This window comes from Podarcis pityusensis (genome assembly GCF_964106645.2).
Source record: "Podarcis pityusensis genome assembly, chromosome: 14".
Classification (NCBI taxonomy): Eukaryota; Metazoa; Chordata; class Lepidosauria; order Squamata; family Lacertidae; genus Podarcis; species Podarcis pityusensis.
In genome coordinates, this window is record NC_138039.1 from 53,418,700 (window position 1) to 53,437,718 (window position 19,019).

A 19,019-nucleotide genomic window follows, 5' to 3' on the forward strand; every position below is an offset into this window, starting at 1 on the left:
GGCTGCCTTCAGATGTCTTCTATAAGCCAGATAGTTATTTATCTCCTTGACATCTGGTGGGAGGGCATTCCACAGGACTGGCATGACTCCCAAGAAGGCCCTCTGCCTGGTTCCCTGTAGCTTCGCTTCTCGCGCGGTGAGGGAACTGCCAGAAGGCCCTCGGCGCTGGATCTCAGTGTCCAGGCTGAACGATGGGGGTGGAGACGCTCCTTCAGGTTTTCAGACAACCGCCTGTTCAGACCCAGAACTGCTTAGCTTTAGCCTCATGTGCCTTTAGACCAGCTAGCTTCAACCTTTTCACACTCAGGACCCACTTTCAACCCAAATATGCATTTGGGGACCCATTTCTTAATCTTTTTACCATATATTTGCATGGTGGTAGTACTCCTATTGCGACCCACTTTGGATCAGGCTGGAACCCACTAGTGGGTCCTTCCCCACCAGTTGAAGACCATTACTTGAGACTGTACCTTGGAACTGTATTACTGTTGAAACTCATTGCAGTGATGGCTGCTCTCATTTCTTTTTTAAAAAAGAAACATATTAAGAGAAAATTATGTTTTTTTAACAGCAGGAGTGGGGGACCTCTAGCCCATGGGCCAACTCTGGCCTGCCAGGCCATTCCTGGCAAGCCATGCCAACAGATGCCAAATGGATGCTGGAGGAAGGATGGAGAGATTGGCTCCTCCCTCCGCCAGCTTGCTGACTCACCTATATGGAATTCTTTGTCACCTACAGTGATCATGCAAGTTGTTAAAAACAAGGCTGGGATCACAAAAATGTTAAAGGCCACAAACACAATGCACAATTAAACAAACCTATCAACAAAACAGTAGATAAGAAGCAGCAGGGAAAACAAGTTCTTAGAAATCATCAAAATACTTTTTAAAATGGAGTGTGGTTTTTTTAAATTAAAAAAAAATGCTCTGTTAAGCTCTGTTAAAATGCAGCTTGTTCAGATGGGGCGAGATGGAACAGATCCATTTCGTAGTCTTGGAGGAGTTTCACATGCAATAAGTCTTTGGACACGGACGCGAGAGTTGCCTGATTTCAAAGGTTCCTCAACCCCAGCTTGCCAAGCTATTAGAATGCGGCAGGAAGACAATTTACAAAGCAGCAAGATAAAAACTCTTCCTTGGTTTGGCTTGTGGTAGAAGCCACGGTCTCTTACCTGAGATGCCACAATAAGAGCCCTCTTCCCCACAGGGCACACCACCAGCAGCCACTCCTGCACCAAATCTGGGGGCACGTCAATCAGCCATTCAGACAGCATCAGCTACAAAGGCAGTAAAGAAAATTGTTCACTTGTAGCACTGGGGAAAACGGCAAATGTCACAGCCTTCCCTGGCCTGGTGCCTGCCAGACACTGTAGGACTACCACTCCCATCAGCCCCAAGCAGCATGGCCAATGGTCAGGGATGATGGGAGATGCAGCTGGAAAAACGTGGAGGCACCAGGCTGGGAAAGCGTGGCGCAGAAGGAGAAATGCAACCAGAAACCTTACTGGTTAAAGCCAGGCCTGAACAGCTGTCAAGGCTATGAGATGGCCATAACCCAGCGGCAGAGCACTTGCTTAGCATGCAGGAGGCCTCAGGTTCATTCTCCCCTGGAAAGGACTTCCGCCCAAGAGCCTGGCAACCCAGTCAGTACTGAGCCAGCACTGGATTGATGATCTGAGGATACCTTCTCTGTTCCTCTTTATTTTTATTAATCCTGGCCCAAAGAGCCACTAGATGCAGCAAACTCCAGAGCTGCCACAATGAAGCAAACCACAGAGCTCTAGGCACCTCTTGGGGTTTGAGATGGAGGAAGCTGCTGTAGTCAGGAGTGTTGAAGTTTCAAATTCCAAGAATGAGGGGTGCTAAAAAGTTGCAATGTGGCTCAGGAATTCAAAAGATACTTTGGTAAAACTGATTGATAAGATTCATTGATTGATTGATTGATTGATAAGACTGACTGATTGGTAAGTAAAATATGTGTAAAATTGCATAGAAAACAAAAAAATGATTGCCAAGTGCTTGAAGTTTTATTATTCATTATTATTGTTGTTATTATTAATCACTTTTCAGAAGGTAAAAGTAAAAGTCTTTCATTTTCTGAAAGCTGTTTATATGCTTTGTCAGGGGTTCAGGAGCAGAGGCAAGGGCAAGGGAGGAAACAGAGAGCGAGGGAGAGGAGGCAGAAGAAAAGATGAGTGATGACGACGACCCGAGATCTCCGAGTCTTTCCAGTGAATCAGAAGATTCACAGAAAGGAGCACCAGTGGCCAGGGCAAGGGGGGAGCCTAGGGGGACACCCCAGGAAGATAGAGCCAGAGGGGACTCAGAGGGGAGCAGTTGGAAATCAGGACCAGCGTCACCGCCAGAGAGCAGGGAAGAGGAAGGGCGCCAGGGATCAAGCGCTGGCAGCTCACAACAGGGGGGAGGGCACGAGTCAGGAGTGGCCACACCTCCATCGGGGAGCGAAGAAACGGTCAGACGGAAGGTGGAAGGTTGGGCGCGCGTGCCAAGTTCAAATGCACAGGAAGGTGGCGCAGTAGGCAGCCCGGAAAGGGAGCCAGGTCCTAAAGCCCGCCGAAAGGAGGGAGAAGAGTCAGGGGGGTCAGCGTCAGCGTCAGAGGAATCCCGGAAGGAAGAGACCCCGGGGGGCAGAGGGACCCAGAGAAGAACAGTCAGGCGGAAAAGGTGGAGCAAGGCTAGGATATTAAGTTGGTGTACAAGGGGCGGAGACTCAGATGGGGCTTCGCCGATCTAACCATTAGACGTAGGGTTGCACGCAGCAGCTTGAGAATGGAAACTGTAACTCAATAAAGACTTTTATTTAATGATCGCTGGCTAGCGTGATCCTCTGTGAGCTAGGATCTGGAAGCAACTCTGACAGTAAGCCCCATCTCCTAAATTGTGGGCATCTACAGCCTCGCGGAGAGGAGAGAAAGCGGGTGCCTACTAGCGAGCTCACGAACGGCAGACAACATGACGGCCGAACAGCAGATAGTGGAACTCAGAGAAGCAGTGACACGACTGAATGCCGAGGCTCTTGCATCCAGGAAGAGAGAGGAGGACGCAGCTGCCGCCTACAGGGATCTCCAGGTCAGGTTGGAAGTGCTTACGAAGCAAGGGCAACTGACACCCAAACCGGAGGGGATTGGGTTGGGGAGACGAACAGGCGGTTTGGTCTCTCACTTCGATGGGAATTTGCAACAGTACCCCAACTTTAGAGCAGATGTAATGTGTGCACTGCAACTGCTGAACAAAGACTTTAGAGATGAGCAAGAGAAGGTGGGATTCATCATGTCCCATTTGCATGGAGATGCTAAAGCATGGCTGCGCAATTTGTGGAGAGATAAGGATCCGGCGCTCCAAAACGCGGATGCCTTTATTAAAGCGATGGATGGGTGCTTTTTGTCAAGCATTGACGTGGATCTTGCTCGGCAGCAGATACATGGACTGAAGCAAGGGAGGGCCAGCGTAAGGCAGTACCATGCCCGCTTTTTCGCTTTGGTCAGTGCTCTGGAATGGGACAGAGATTCGGCTCCTGTAAGAGACCTGTTTTGGGAGGGATTGCACGGCTCGGTTAAAGATGAAATTGCGAGGGGGGAGAGACCCCGGACCACGCAGGAGATCGTTCAGAGGGCGCTGGCGGTGGGGGTGCGGCTGGAAGGACGTCCGTGGAGCAGTGGCGAAGGGCGTGGAGGGCGCGAACCAGCCAGGGGCTCCTCCTTCCTTCCCAGAGAAGCAGCGCGTGCGCAATCCACGCCTCCGCCAGGAGGAGGAGCGGAACCTATGGAGGTTGGAGGTGCAAGGGCTCAGTCAGCAGCCAGAGCCCTAGCACCGGCAGCAGTGAAAGCGAAGCCTCCTAGAGGGAACAGGAAGTGTTACATCTGCGATGATCCACAGCATATGGCGAAAGAGTGTCCCCAGAGGCTCCACAAGCACACTGCAGCCTCAGCAATGGTAACTGCAGCAACGCAGCAAGGACAACCACAGCAGGGAAACGACGGAGTCTGGTTGGAAGAGGCACTGGGGCCCAGCCAGACGTGTCAGTGAAGCAGTCCCCAGAGATTTTACAGCCCATGGACCCCCTCCCGCCCAAACCGGTAGTGAGGCTCACCGCGTCGCTCCAGCTGCCCAATGGAATCACCATGGACGTGCCAATCACCATTGACTCCGGAAGCAATGCGGACTTTATAGGGCAGGACTTTGTCGACCGGCACGCTATACAGTTGCTGCCTGCCACGCTGCCCCTGCAGGTTGTCACGGTGGATGGCAGGGAGCTGCTAGGGGGGCAAGTGGTGAAGCAGACGCCACCAATGGTGATGCGACTTGGGAATCACAGGGAAATCATCAGCTTCAATGTCACTCAACTATCGGACACGCCCATTGTATTGGGCATGAGTTGGCTGGACAAGCACAGCCCGACGCTGGCTTGGTACCAGAGGCAGCTGACCTTCGGCTCTTCCTTTTGCGCTGAACACTGCATCGTGCCCAGGCAGGAAGGAGAGGAAGAGGAGTCACAGCTGCAGCTAGGCACGCTGCAAGCGGTTCCCCACAAGTACGCAGAATTTTTGGAGGTTTTCTGCGAGAAGGAGGCAGACAGGCTACCCCCCCACAGACCATATGACTGCAAAATTGACCTGCTGCCGGGGGCGGCGCTGCCCAAAGGGAAGCTGTATTCCATGTCTGAGGACGAACTGCAGGAACTCAAAGAGTTCATAGATCATAATTTGGAGCGCGGTTTCATCCGAGAGTCCAAGGCAGTGGGGGGCAGTCCGGTATTCTTTGTTAAGAAGCGGGACACGCCCCAAAAAAGACTTGTAGTGGACTTTCGCATCTTGAACAGTGTGACCAAGCCATCGGACTTCCCCATGCCCCGAATCGACGACCTCCTCGCAAAGGTACGGAAGGGCAGAGTGTTCACCAAGTTGGACCTGCGAGGGGCATACAACCTCATTCGCATGCGGGAGGGAGATGAGTGGAAGACAGCCATGTTCACGCCCCTGGGCACCTACGAATATAGAGTTATGCCTTTTGGATTGCAAAATGGCTCCCACGTTTTTCAAGCTTTCATGCATCACGTGTTGGCGGGGCTCCTCTACAAGACGTGCGTCTGTTTCTTGGATGACATCCTGATCTTTTCGGAATCGCAGCAGGAGCATGACAGACACGTCAAGGAAGTGCTGAGCAGGCTACAGCAACATAGGCTTTACGCCAAGCTGGAGAAGTGCCAATTCGACGTGACGGAGGTGGATTTCCTGGGCTACAAGTTGTCTGATAAAGGGCTCGCCATGGACAGCGCCAAGGTCCGAGCAGTGTTGGATTGGAAAAGCCCACGCAACCGGAAGGAGGTCCAACGGTTTGTCGGCTTCGCGAACTTCTATCGCAAGTTTATCAAAGGCTTTGCGATGCAGACAGCGGCCATCACGGACACGCTCAGCTCCAAGAAAAAGAAGTTCATCTGGACAGAGCAGGCGGAGCAGTCCTTTCAGGCACTCAAGCGTCTCTTCGCGTCGGAAGAGCAGCTGCTTCATGTCAACCCCAGCAGGCCGATGAGGGTGGAGACAGACGCTTCAGACAGAGCCGTGGGAGCAGTCCTGCTGCAGAAAGACCCGCAGGGGGTTTGGAGGCCGGGAGCGTTTTACTCAAGGAAGCTCAGCAAGTCCGAACAGAACTACACCATCTGGGACAGGGAGTTGCTGGCCATTCATGCAGCGTTCAAAGCGTGGAGGCACTTCCTGATCGGCGCCAAGCACACGGTGCAGGTCTGCACGGACCACAAGAATCTAGAGCACTGGCGCACGGCACAGTTCCTGAACCAGAGGCAGATACGTTGGGCTGAGTTCTTTGCGAATTTCGACTTCCGAATAGAATATGTCCCGGGGGACACCAACATCATGGCGGATGCTCTCTCCCGTAAGCCACAGTATCTGGAGGAGGCAAAGCCAGCGGCCGCCATGCACATCTTCGCACCGACAGTGTGGGCGTGCGCGGCGGCGACAGTTGACCTGGATGCGGTGCGACGAGCGTTGCAGGATGACTCCTTCGCGCAAGCAAAGATGGCAGAGGTGCACAGGGGCACGGCAGCGACCGACGAGTTCCAGCTGCGAGATGGTTTGCTCATCCGTAAAGGGGCCATCTACGTGCCGGGAGACGAACTTCGCGCCAAGGTACTGCAGCAGCTGCACGACGCGCCCACTGCCGGGCACTTTGGCAAGGAGAAGACGGTGGAATTAGTAGCCAGAGACTTCTGGTGGCCCGGAATGAGAGGGGAAGTCGCGGACTACGTGGCGAGGTGCGACACCTGCCAGAGGTCCAAACCAGTGCACAGACCGCCGGCCGGACTGCTGGAACCGCTGCAAACTCCGTTCGAGCCATGGGAGAGAGTGGCCCTGGACTTTGTCACGGATCTGCCCAGCTCGAGGGGCAAGACGGCTGTGCTGGTGGTGGTGGATTTGTTCTCCAAGATGGCACATTTCATTCCGTGTGCGAAGGTGGCCACGGCGGAACAAACCGCCAAACTGTTCATAGACCACGTGTTCAAGGTTCACGGTCTGCCGCGGTCTATTCTGTCCGACCGAGGGCGACAGTTCATCTCGAACTTCTGGCAGAGGCTGATGGGCTTCCTGAACGTCAAGATCAACCTGGCGTCGGCTAGACACCCGCAGACCAACGGGCAAGCGGAGCGGGTCAATGCCATCATGCAGCAGTACCTGAGATGTTATGCGAATCAACAGCCTGCGACGTGGGTGGATTACCTGCCTCTCGCCGAGTTCGCCTACAACAACACGAAGCACGTGTCCACGGGGGTCACGCCGTTCTTCGCCAACAACGGGAGGCACCCTAGAACCTTCCCGGGACTGGAAAGAATGGGGGAGGGGGAGCCGCAGACAGCAGATGCGTTCGCGTCGGAGTTGCAGGAGGTCCACGATCAGCTGCGGCGGCACCTGGAGCTGGCTAAACACGCATACAAGGTACAAGCGGACAAACACAGAAGGGTTGGCGAAGAGATCCATGTGGGAGACTGGGTCTGGTTAGCAGCCCACGCAGTGCCGGCCAGGTCGTTGGCGAAGAAGAAACTAGGGCATAAACAACTGGGGCCCTACCAAGTCGACGAACAGGTCAACCCGGTGGCTTTCAGGCTGGCTCTTCCGGAGGGTTCCAGAATGCATCCGGTGTTCCACAGATCGGTGCTCACTCCCTACAAGGCACCTCACAGGTTTCAGGAACCAGGAACGGCACCGGGTCCGCTCCGAGAGAGAACCGGGCAAGGGGGAGTGGCACAGGAGGAGCGCATCAACGAAGTCACGGAGATTTTGGACTCCAGATGGGGGGAAGAGGGGGTAGAATACCTTCTCGCCAAGGAGGGCACCCCGGCCAGTGCCAACAGCTGGGTGCCGGGCTACGCTTTAGACGAACCTCTGCTCAAAGAAGAGTTTCATGCCCTCTTCCCACATAGGCCAATGCCAGCAGACTTTTTCGACGACTGGCTTTTCACGCCCACGCTTTCAGCCAGCACGTTCCGGGGGTTCGACTCGGACGAGGAACCGACACGAGACGCCCGTTCCCCAGAGGGGTCACCCTCGGGATCTGCTTCAGAACCCTCGTATTGGTGGGATGATCGACCAGAGGAGCAGTTCCGCAGAAGGTGGCTGGAGGGTCCAGGACGAGCAACGTCTCCAGAAGGCAACGAGGGAGAGACGGACATGGACGTTTTCGGGGACGACCCGGGTTTCGAGCACGGCGGCACAGAGATGGAAGCGGAGGTGACCGTCGTCAACGAGAGCAGGGAGGAAGAACCGGAAGACTTCGGATGGCGGCCCGCCACGGGAAGCGAACTGTATCCGACATTCGTCCCCCTGACACGGCAGCACCCAGATCCCGCACCGGAAGGAGGGGAGGGGGGAAGAGGGGGCTTCGAGGGGGGGATGGATGTCAGGGGTTCAGGAGCAGAGGCAAGGGCAAGGGAGGAAACAGAGAGCGAGGGAGAGGAGGCAGAAGAAAAGATGAGTGATGACGACGACCCGAGATCTCCGAGTCTTTCCAGTGAATCAGAAGATTCACAGAAAGGAGCACCAGTGGCCAGGGCAAGGGGGGAGCCTAGGGGGACACCCCAGGAAGATAGAGCCAGAGGGGACTCAGAGGGGAGCAGTTGGAAATCAGGACCAGCGTCACCGCCAGAGAGCAGGGAAGAGGAAGGGCGCCAGGGATCAAGCGCTGGCAGCTCACAACAGGGGGGAGGGCACGAGTCAGGAGTGGCCACACCTCCATCGGGGAGCGAAGAAACGGTCAGACGGAAGGTGGAAGGTTGGGCGCGCGTGCCAAGTTCAAATGCACAGGAAGGTGGCGCAGTAGGCAGCCCGGAAAGGGAGCCAGGTCCTAAAGCCCGCCGAAAGGAGGGAGAAGAGTCAGGGGGGTCAGCGTCAGCGTCAGAGGAATCCCGGAAGGAAGAGACCCCGGGGGGCAGAGGGACCCAGAGAAGAACAGTCAGGCGGAAAAGGTGGAGCAAGGCTAGGATATTAAGTTGGTGTACAAGGGGCGGAGACTCAGATGGGGCTTCGCCGATCTAACCATTAGACGTAGGGTTGCACGCAGCAGCTTGAGAATGGAAACTGTAACTCAATAAAGACTTTTATTTAATGATCGCTGGCTAGCGTGATCCTCTGTGAGCTAGGATCTGGAAGCAACTCTGACATGCTTCTTAATCAAAGGTAGACTTACTAAGCTAAATGTTTTCCAATCAGAAAAATAATTGCAAGTGTGAACTCACACCCAAAACCATATTTTTAAGATCCCTCACTGAAGAAATGTACAAAAATTAAGTTTCTCCCCCTAAAATAACAATTCCTGCCTACTGCTGTAGCTCTAAGCCAGGATTCCTCAAACTCAGCCCACCAGAGACTACAATTCCCATCATGCCAGACCACTGGTTCTGCTACCTAGGGATCATGGGAGTTGTAGGCCAATAACATCTGGAGGGCTGAGTTTGAGGAAGGCTGCTCTAAGCCTCTTCCTTGGCTGGCTGGCAAGAAGGGAGAAAGAGAAAGCTTATCGCTCAGCAAAGGCCTGCTTTTGCAGAGAAAGCCATAACAAGCTGGCACCTGCTTATGGACAGCATTGAAACAGAACGTGCTTCCCAAACCAGTGGAATTAGGGTATAAAACTTAAAGAACCCTGGCTGCATTTGTCCCTAGAAAACTAAGCAAACAAAGTAAGTCGAAGGCCCTCAACAGCCCTCATAGTAAAGCCAACCAAGGCTTCCCTTTCGCCTTCACCCCAAGGGCTCACTGAGTAAGCCCTGCACTGGCAACTATGAAGGACTCTTCAAATTTAAAATGCTTTGTTGCTTCAAAGTTGCCATGAAACTTCAGCATCCCAGGAACTCTTATGTCGCAGGGCTAGAGGCTAGAGGGATTTGAGGATGGAACCATCCGTAGGGGGAGACTAGCTTTGTCCTCGTGGTTTGTGGGCTTTTGCTATCATTTTCATATGACTTTTTAAAAATTCCTTTCCTATTTATTACACTGAGTATTATATCATTCCCTTTTTGTGGTTCTTTCTTGCTAAATTACTTCAGAACTCACAGTAATGATTAGGATAATTTAAAATGCAGGGTTTGATTTTCATTTTAGTTTTAAAAAAGCAAACAACCCTGCATTTTTGTAAGTCATCTGGAGACTATTTTTTATTAGGAGACTCATAAATGAAATAAAATCAATAAATGAGAAATAGTCACATTAATATCACATAAGGGTCATCCCTCAAGTAGTTTATTCTTTATGTTTATTTTCCCACTTTCCCTAGGTTGACCATTGTACATGAGTAAACTCTTTAATTAAGCATAGAACCGTAGAGTTGAAAGGGTCCTCAGGGTCATCTAGTCCAACCCTTGCAATGCAGAAATCTCAACTGGATCTCAGTTTCAGTTACAACTTTCAAGCTGTATAAACACCATACATTTAAAGAACATCCCCCTTAACTCCAAAAAGAACAATGGGAAATGTAGTTTGCTAAAGGTCCTAGGAGTTCTGTGAGAGGCAAACTACAGTTCCCAGGGTTTTAAATGTATGGTGTGTACATAGCCTGAATCTGTGGCCCTCTGCGGTTCCACTTTCTCTTTCTATAATGCTCCCAGATGACCATAATTCCATTGCTTGTACTCAAAGCCACAAAGGAGAAAAATCAAATAAGGTTGTAGTCAACCAAGTTCTACTCAGAGGAGATCCACTGACATGAATGTACTCAAGTTAGTCATGTCCCTTAATTTCAATGGATTTCCTCCAAGTATTCTTAGGATTCGATATAACCCAAAATCTATTAACACTGTACCAACTATACAAAAAAAAAACCAACCCACTCTCTTAATGGTGGTTATTATTTCTTAGATTTATAATCAGTCAGACAAACTTATTTGCTAAAAAAAGCTTGATTACTACAAAATACCAGATTGAGAAAGTTATAGTCTAGCACATGTGACCCCCAATATACTAGAATTTTTTGTCTGATTTTCAGGGCACCTAGAGCAAACAGAGCACAATTTATCCCTAACAATCAATACTTGGCAAATTTCTTTCCAGCAATTCCAAAAGAAAACTGTCCAAAAATCCTATTTAAAACCCTACGGTAGTTATATACAAGGAGCAATATAACAGTATATTAACAGTATATTCCAGTATATTCTACCTCTGCTTGGTCACAAACACATTAAATGGTGTTGGATTTATAGTCATTCATCAATAAACATTTCCTGGAGAGCTTACAACAAAATATAGAATAGCATTAAAAACCAATGGCAAATGACATGAAAATATTTCCTTCCCTAAAGAAAGGAAAAATTGTTCACAACCTGGATTTAAAATATAGTGTGAAAGTCTATGCTGACTATATGAATGCACCTAACATATTAATTAGGACCGTATCAGCAAATAATAGAGGAACTGAAACCATGCATTGTCCAAGGGAGGTACAAATCTAGTTCATTCCAACACCAAACTAATTGGTTTGATTGGGATTGTAAAAAGTCTCCTACAGTTGCAAATACACCAGAAAGGTCAAGACAAATCACTCTCCAAAGATTATCAAGGAATTTATAAATAAGAAACACAGGAAGCAAATTAGGGATAAGAAAAGCGCTTTTCAGAGACACTTTTGGCTTAGCTCCTCTCTCTCTCAATATATATAACTCAGCCTTTTGGGGGGGGGGGAATTAATTTATAATTGTTTGAACAGAGATAATTTTTTATTAAGTTCCCAGTTTGTCAGATTAGATTGGGGGAAGTATTTGTACCTCATCTTTTTAATTCTGACCCGCTTCCTCAGGTAGATCAACCATTAGGTTCTGCTCTCAGAACCACAAGTCTACAGCCTCCTGCCTCCACTCTAAAGAGCCTAAAACTTGAATTCACATTTTGCTAACAAATAAGGCTCTGGGGAAAATTATGTCCCAGGAGGGAAATAATCAGAATGATACCTCATATACACAAAAGCAACAAGGGCTGGCTTCTATTTGGAGCCCAGTTTTCCCCTTGCTCAGTTTTCCTCTCTGCTACCAGTCCCCCTCACCTGGTTGGCGTAGCGTTTTGGTAGCTTCGTCCCGACTTCCATCTCCATGTCTGCACTGTCTGCACCTGCCCCCTCCTTCTCCTTCTCCTTCTCCTTCTCCTTCTCCTCCTCCTCCTCCGTGCCTGTCCAATCATCCTCTGCCAGCCTCCTAGCATGGTTGACATAATCCAATCGCTTACTTGTCAGGAGAAAGAAAAAGAAGGAAAGATTTGAAATTTCCCACCAACTTAGATAGGAAAGAAAATTCTTTATATCCTTTTCCTGCTGCCCAGTAACAATAGCTTTCGGGGTGACATACAAACAAAACAGTAATATTTTATTTAAAATATATATACAAAAATAAAAAAATCCAATAAAACAAGGGTAAAAGACAAAACAAAACAAAATCAGTAAACAATGCAACTACTGTATTAGAACAAACCACCATTCCAAAGCAGAGATAGTAAGGAAAATGTCATAGAACAATAAATTAAGGAAGAAATGCAATAGCCCTAAAGCAATCAATTCCATAGTTAAAACCATTATACTAAATCCACCGTGCAGCTTTTGTATGGTAGCATCCTGCCTTCATAAGTCTGCCTGCCAGGCTGACACTTTCTGTCTCATCTGAACTTTTCATTAACATAGGGTTGCCATATTTCAAAAGTGAAAATTCAGACAGAAAAGTTGATCAGCTTTTTTTTTCTTTCAAAATCTTGAATTTTTTTATTTTTTTTTGCAATCCTAATTAACACTGACGACCAATTTTATTCCATGCTGTGAATTTAAGATCTTCCCTCCACAATTTTTGCCATTCTGAGAGTTGTATATTATGACCTAGATCTCTTTCCCACTTTACCATGGCTGATTTTACCTCCTCATACTTCACTGACCATTCTAATAAAATTTTATACATTTTGGACAGTTTTTTGTTGTCATTATATATCATCTATATCTATCTATCTGTCTGTCTATCTAGCTATCATCTTTTAAATTTTATTCAGTTTATTTACAACACGTATACACACACTTGTCAAACTGAACATAAAAATAATAATACAGAATCAAGAGAGAAACAAACAACAAGACATAAAACAAAACAAAAAAGGACAAATAAAACATAACATACGAAGAAGAAGAGTTTGGATTTGATATCCCGCCTTTCACTCCCTTTAAGGAGTCTCAAAGCGGCTCACATTCTCCTTTCCCTTTCTCCCCCACAACAAACACTCTGTGAGGTGAGTGGGGCTGAGAGACTTCCGAGAAGTGTGACTGGCCCAAGGTCACCCAGCAGCTGCATGTGAAGGAGCGGAGACGCGAACCCGGTTCCCCAGATTACGATACTACCGCTCTTAACCACTGCACCACACTGGCTCTTATACACCACACGAAAACTTATACAAAACAAATAGTCATACACACCCACCCACCCACCCACCATATTTCAATTCTTTTCTTCCATTTGATTTAATCCTCAACATGGTTCTTTTATCGTTTTTGGTAAACCGTCTCCTTTTTAGTTCATTATTACTCCTTTTTCTTTCTTTTTAACTTAAGTACCATAAATTATTTTGCAGAAATCAATCAAAATAAGTCCAAGTATTAATTTGAGGGCACTGCTATTAAAAATATTCTCTTTGTTTTACCCATTATTTTTGGAATTTTTGTTTGGTTTGACCCCTAATTGCCTCTGTCAATCTGGCCAATTTAATATAATAAAATAATCTGCCTTGCCATTATTTTTTTGTCGGGATTATTTCTTTTTTCTAATTTTTGGCAATTAGTGTTCTCGCCACTCCCATGGCGTAAAGGAATATTTTCTTATTTTCTCTGGCAATATCTATGTCTAGTATCCCCAATAAAAAAGCTTGTTTTCTTAACAGTTTTGTTTAAACATTTTCTTTAACTCTTCGTACACTATATCCCAGAAGCCTTTGATTTTATCACATGTCCACCACATATGTATGAATGTCCCCTCTGCTTTGTTACACCTCCAACACAGATTTGATTTTGTTTTATGTATTTTACATATTTTGGTTGGTGTTAAATACCATCTGTAAAACATCTTTATTAAATTTTCCCTTATCACTTCACAAGTCATCATCAAGTCACTTTTGAATCTTGAAGGTTCTTTACTAAAGCCCTTTTTTATCTTGTTTAAATAAGTCACGTATTTGGTGGTATTGTAACCAATTGTTGACTTTACTTCTTATTTCTTCAAAATTTTTGAGTCTTAGTTGGTTGCCTTCTTCACAGATAATTTCTTTATACGTAACCCATTCAACCATCTTGTTAATTTTCTTTACTGTCATGGCTCCCATCGGCAACAACCACCAGGGTTTCTTTTGTTCCAGGATACCCTTATTTTTTGTCCAGACTGCATATAGAGATCTTTTTATTACATGAGTCGTAAAATCTCTGTGAACTCTCGCCTTATCGTAGCATAAGTAAGCATGCTAGCCAAACAGTTGTTAAAACCCTCTGTCTAATAAGTTGGGACGCGGGTGGTGCTGTGGGTTAAACCACTAAGCCTCTTGGGCTTGCCGATCAGAAGGTCGGCAGTTCAAATCCCCGCGACAGGGTGAGATCCCATTGCTTGGTCCCTGCTCCTGCCAACCTAGCAGTTCGAAAGCACGTCAAAGTGCAAGTAGATAAATAGGTACCGCTCCAGTGGGAAGGTAAATGGCGTTTCTGTGCGCTGCTCTGGTTCACCAGAAGCGGCTTAGTCATGCTGGCCACATGACCCGGAAGCTGTACGCCAGCTCCCACGGCCAATGAAGTGAAATGAGCACCGTAACCCAAGTCGTCGTGACTGGACCTAACGGTCAGGGGGCCCTTTACCTTTTTAAGTCTAATAAATCAGTACAGTGGTACCTCGGGTTACATATGCTTCAGGTTACAGACGCTTCAGGTTACAGACTCCGCTAACCCAGAAATATTACCTCGGGTTAAGAACTTTGCTTCAGGATGAGAACAGAAATCTCGCAGCGGCAGCAGGAGGCCCCAAGCGAATGTAACCTGAAGTGTATGTAACCCGAGGTACCACTGTACGGGGAAACTACCAGAATCATGGGAGGAGGCCTATATAACCTTAATCCCTAAGGAAACATCAGTTAAGAATTACCGACCTATATCTCTCCTTAAAAATGAATATAAAATATTTGCAGATATAATAGTAAGTAAATTGAAACGTATACTGAAAGACTATATTCATGAGGACCAAGCAGGATTTCTCCCAGGAAGCCATATGAAAAATAATATGAGATATGTAATAGATATTCTAGAGCTGGGGTATCCAACTGGTTGACCACAGGATGATCGTGGTCAACCGTGGGATCCTTATTGCGTTGTTTAGAATCATGTCTCCGCCCCTCCGCCTTTCCCTGCGTCACTGTGTTTGTGTGTTAGCGAATGTGTTGTTGGTGAGCAATTTATTTTAATTCTGCACACTTACTGTTTAAAAAAGGGGCAACAACTTTGACCTGCCCCCCTAAAAAAAGTTCAACAACTCTGAACTCCCCCCCATGGGTAGATCACTGCCAGTCCCCCCCCCCCCAGAGTAGATCGCAGTCTCTTGGGAGTTGGACGTCCCTGCTCTAGAGTATCTGGAAGTCACAATCGAAAAACAGGTGGTACTGTTATTTATTGATGCAGAGAAGACATTTGACAATGTCTCCTGGAGGTTTGTGAAAAAAACATTAGAAATGATAGGAGTGGGAGAATTTTTTTATAAAGGTATAAACGCAATATACTTGCAACAAAGAGCTAAACTAGTTATAAATAACAATCTAATAGAAAATTGTAATATAAAGAGAGGTACAAGCTAGGGATGTCCTTTATTCACATTGTTATTTATATTGGTGTTGGAAATTCTGAATACGAACATTAGAAAAGAAAAGAAAAGAAAAGAAAAGAAGGGGTATAATAAGGGGTATAGTTGTTGGAAACAAGACCTTCAAAGTAAAAGCCTTCACCAATGACCTGACTATAACCACGGAGAACCCACAAGAAAGTGTGCCAATAGTGATAGAGAAGATTACGGAATTTGGGCTAGTTGCAGGCTTTAAACTTAAGAAAGAAAAAACTAAAATGTTAGTCAAAAATATGAGAAGAGGATAGAAGAGAACTACATCATCTTACAGGTAGAGTCCATTTCAGATACAACAGCTAAAGGCCAGAAATGATAAGCATTTAAGAATTTAAGAGACAGCACCTGGCATGTTGCCTGCAGACAATTATATATATATTTAAAATATATTAACTATTATCTTTCCTGAGGACAGGTGAGTGTGGCAGGTAACTGAGTGGCAAATGTGTCTGCTTCTTAAATTCCCCACTCCCTGTCTTCAATATGGCAGTAACGGTACTTGCCTGCTTTACAAGGTTGTTGTACAGATTAACAAGAAGACAATGAGATGTAGTCAGTGTGAGCTCAGAGCCAATCCATTGAAACGAATGAACATTATTCATTTAGGTCCATTAATTTCAATGGGTCTACTCCAAGGAGAACTTAGTTGGATACAATCCAATGTTTCATATATAATTTGCTTCCATGGCTCCTTTTTATGCCGCTTTGGCATTTATAGTTGCCCAATTATGTGGAATGACTATGATTAGCATTCTTTCGTTTTGAATGTGGAATTTGCATTCCCATGTTATATTGATGGTTTGGTTTGGTTTACATTGCTTGGTTAGTATTGGACCTGAGAGCCCAGGATTCCAGCCCCACTCATTCATGAAGCTCACCAGTCTCTGTCTCTCAGCCTCACCTACCTGCCAGGGTTGTTGTGAGAATAAAATGGGAAGAAGAATCACCATGTGTGCCACAGTGGGCTCCTTGGAGGAAAGGCAGGATAGAAATTTAATAAATAAATAATACCCGCAACAACATGGAAATATAGCCATTTAGAGATGCCCCTTACGTTTTCTGAAATGCAAGGAGCTGCCGTCGCCTCTCTGCCTGCTCCAAGGAGCTGTACTTGGATTTGTACTGTGCCAGCCGGGGGTGTGGTGCTGCTGTGCTGTTGAGGTCCTGGGAGACAGCAAAGCTGAAAGCGAGAGCTTGGCTCAGCTCCTCCATTGTTTCTGTAGGCGATACAGGGGAAGGAAAGCCAGACCAAGACATTTAGGTACAGCAGAATTAATTTGGTTCAGCTCAGAGTAGGTCAAGCCAATGCAAACACAACCAAAGGTCCATCTAGTCCTGCATCCTGTGGGAGTGGTCTAGATGATGCTTGGGGTCCTTTCCAGCTAGAGTGGTACTTCTGGTTAAGAACTTAATTCATTCTGGAGGTCCGTTCTTAACCTGAAACCGTTCTTAACCTGAGGTACCACTTTAGCTAATGGGGCCTCCCGCTGCCACCGCGCGATTTCTTTTCTCATCCTGAAGCAATGTCCTTAACCCGAGGTACTACTTCCGGGTTAGCGGAGTCTGTAACCCGAGGTGTTTGTAACCCAAGGTACCACTGTATACGATTCTATGATTCCTACAGTGGCTACCCAGGATACCTCCAGGAAGCCCAAAGGCCAAAGATGAAGCTCACAGCTCTTAAATTGCGAGGAAGACTGCTCTGAGCCAGGAATGTCTCATACCTAGGGGCCAATGTGCCCTTCAGAACTCTGTCTGGCCCTTGTCACTCTCTCCAGGCCATGCCCCTTACTGGCCCCAGAGTTTTTGCCTGGCTGAAACATGTCCTTGAACTCTGATGATCCCACTTGTTTCTCTGGATGCAGGTCAAAGGTATGTGTGAAGAAAGCAGCCTATTGGACCAAAATTAGATTCACTCTCATTGCTCCAATGGCCTTTTAGTCCATAAACGTTTATACGGCGATGAATCTGTCTGCTTCATCAGGTGCAGAAAAGTCTTGTCTTTAACGGACTGAAATCTGCTAACTAGCTTGACTTTGCGTCTCTGCTAACTAGCTTGTCTCTCTTGTCATCACCAAACTCAGCATGAGGATTCCCAAGTTGGGGCAGCCTCTCCACCCACATTTGGATGCCAGGTGCCATTTTGAATCAAGATGGGAGACCAAAACATGGCCTGGCATGACTTCGTCCTTTTTTTGGCATAGGTTCATCTGCCTCTCGAGATACCGCTGCCAAACTTGCATGAGACTTGGTGGTCTCTATCAACATTTGGACGCAAGGCACCATATGGAGTCCAGACGGCGGCTGAAACTTTGCCTGTTTTTTTGGCATAGGCTTGCCCACCTCTCAAGGTACCATTTGGCGAGGGCTCCTAAGACAGGAAACGGGGCCTGTCCACACTTGGGCCCCAAGCTGAATAAAGGCAGGGGACCAAAGCGGGACTTTGGCTTCACATGATGTTGGGGGTGATGGCAAACTCAGGAATTACACTCCCTACTGAAACACCGGCCTCTTTGGGGGCTCCTGGAGTTTCCTGGGCAGTGGCGGGTGGGTAGACCTACATGTAGGTAGGGAGCGCCCGGCACTGCATCACCATCTTTACTCTCTCTCTCTATACAGTGGTACCTTGGGTTACATACGCTTCAGGTTACATACGCTTCAGGTTACAGACTCCGCTAACCCAGAATAGTACCTCGGGTTAAGAACTTTGCTTCAGGATGAGAACAGAAATTGTGCTCCGGCGGCGCAGCAGCAGCGGGAGGCCCCATTAGCTAAAGTGGTGCTTCAGGTTAAGAACAGTTTCAGGTTAAGAACGGACCTCTGGAACGAATTAAGTTCTTAACCCGAGGTACCACTGTATGTAGGAAATAAGCCCCAGATCCGAAGTTAACCCCTTCCGACTGTGATGACAAGCCCTGGGGGGCTTCCCAGTCGCACAGCATCGCACCCCTCCGAGGAAGCCTGGTCCGTCGCCCGGCCGGGGCTCCGCGGCTGGGCGGGGGCGGCGCTGATGCTTCTCGGCCGCCCGATATCCCCGCCCCCAGGCTGCGCCTCCGCCGCCCCCCGCCCGCCAAGCCGCCCAGTCTCCCGCCGGAGCTCACCTTCCCCGCTGGACCATCCAAGGCGGGAGGCGGGGTCTACCAGGCGCGCCTCCCGGCGGGACTCGAACCGGCAGAGTTCAGGGCGCGGAGCGAGCGGCCGACCGTCACGCGCCCGCGGCCTCCGTCTCGCCTCGGCCAACCGGCTTCTTGCCCGGAGTTCGCCGCTCGGCGAGGCGGAAGGGCGGGGCCAGGAAAAGCCCCTCCCCCGGCCCGCCTCTCCCCGCCTCGGGGGGACGCGTGCGCATTCTCCGCCCCGCCCCTCGGCCGCTTGCTTAAGGTCTTATTTCCAAAAGCGCTTTGGTAAAGGCGGAAATGAAGAGAGCGCCTGCCCCAAGGAGACAGCCAGCTTATAAAATTGTGTACGGCACAGAGAAAGCGTCTAAAGAAAAAATTCCCCCCTTTCTAGAACCTGTGGACATCCATTGAGGCTGAATGGGGGAAGATTCAGGACGGATAAATAGAAGTCCTTCTTCACATAGTTAAACTGTGGAACTCCCTTCCACAAGAGGCAGCCGT

General features: G+C 48.2%; 1 protein-coding gene across 3 annotated transcripts in view; it reads right to left on the bottom strand.

Annotated features, from left to right (window-relative positions):
* SNUPN (snurportin 1) overlaps positions 1-18,651 on the bottom strand; it is a 43,426-nt gene extending 24,775 nt beyond the window's left edge. The window contains exons 1-5 of one of the 3 annotated variants that reach the window (XM_080980813.1): positions 18,504-18,651; positions 16,457-16,619; positions 16,308-16,370; positions 11,556-11,729; positions 1,172-1,276 (exon numbers count right to left, since the gene is read on the bottom strand). In XM_080980813.1, coding sequence (XP_080836939.1) covers positions 1,172-1,276; positions 11,556-11,729; positions 16,308-16,370; positions 16,457-16,619; positions 18,504-18,520 — 522 coding nt within the window. In that variant the 5' untranslated portion in view covers positions 18,521-18,651. Of the gene's footprint in view, positions 1-1,171; positions 1,277-11,555; positions 11,734-16,307; positions 16,371-16,456; positions 16,620-18,503 lie in introns of all 3 variants that reach the window. The other 2 variants (XM_080980814.1, XM_080980815.1) reach the window with 2 other exon arrangements.
* Positions 18,652-19,019: the final 368 nt, after the last annotated feature.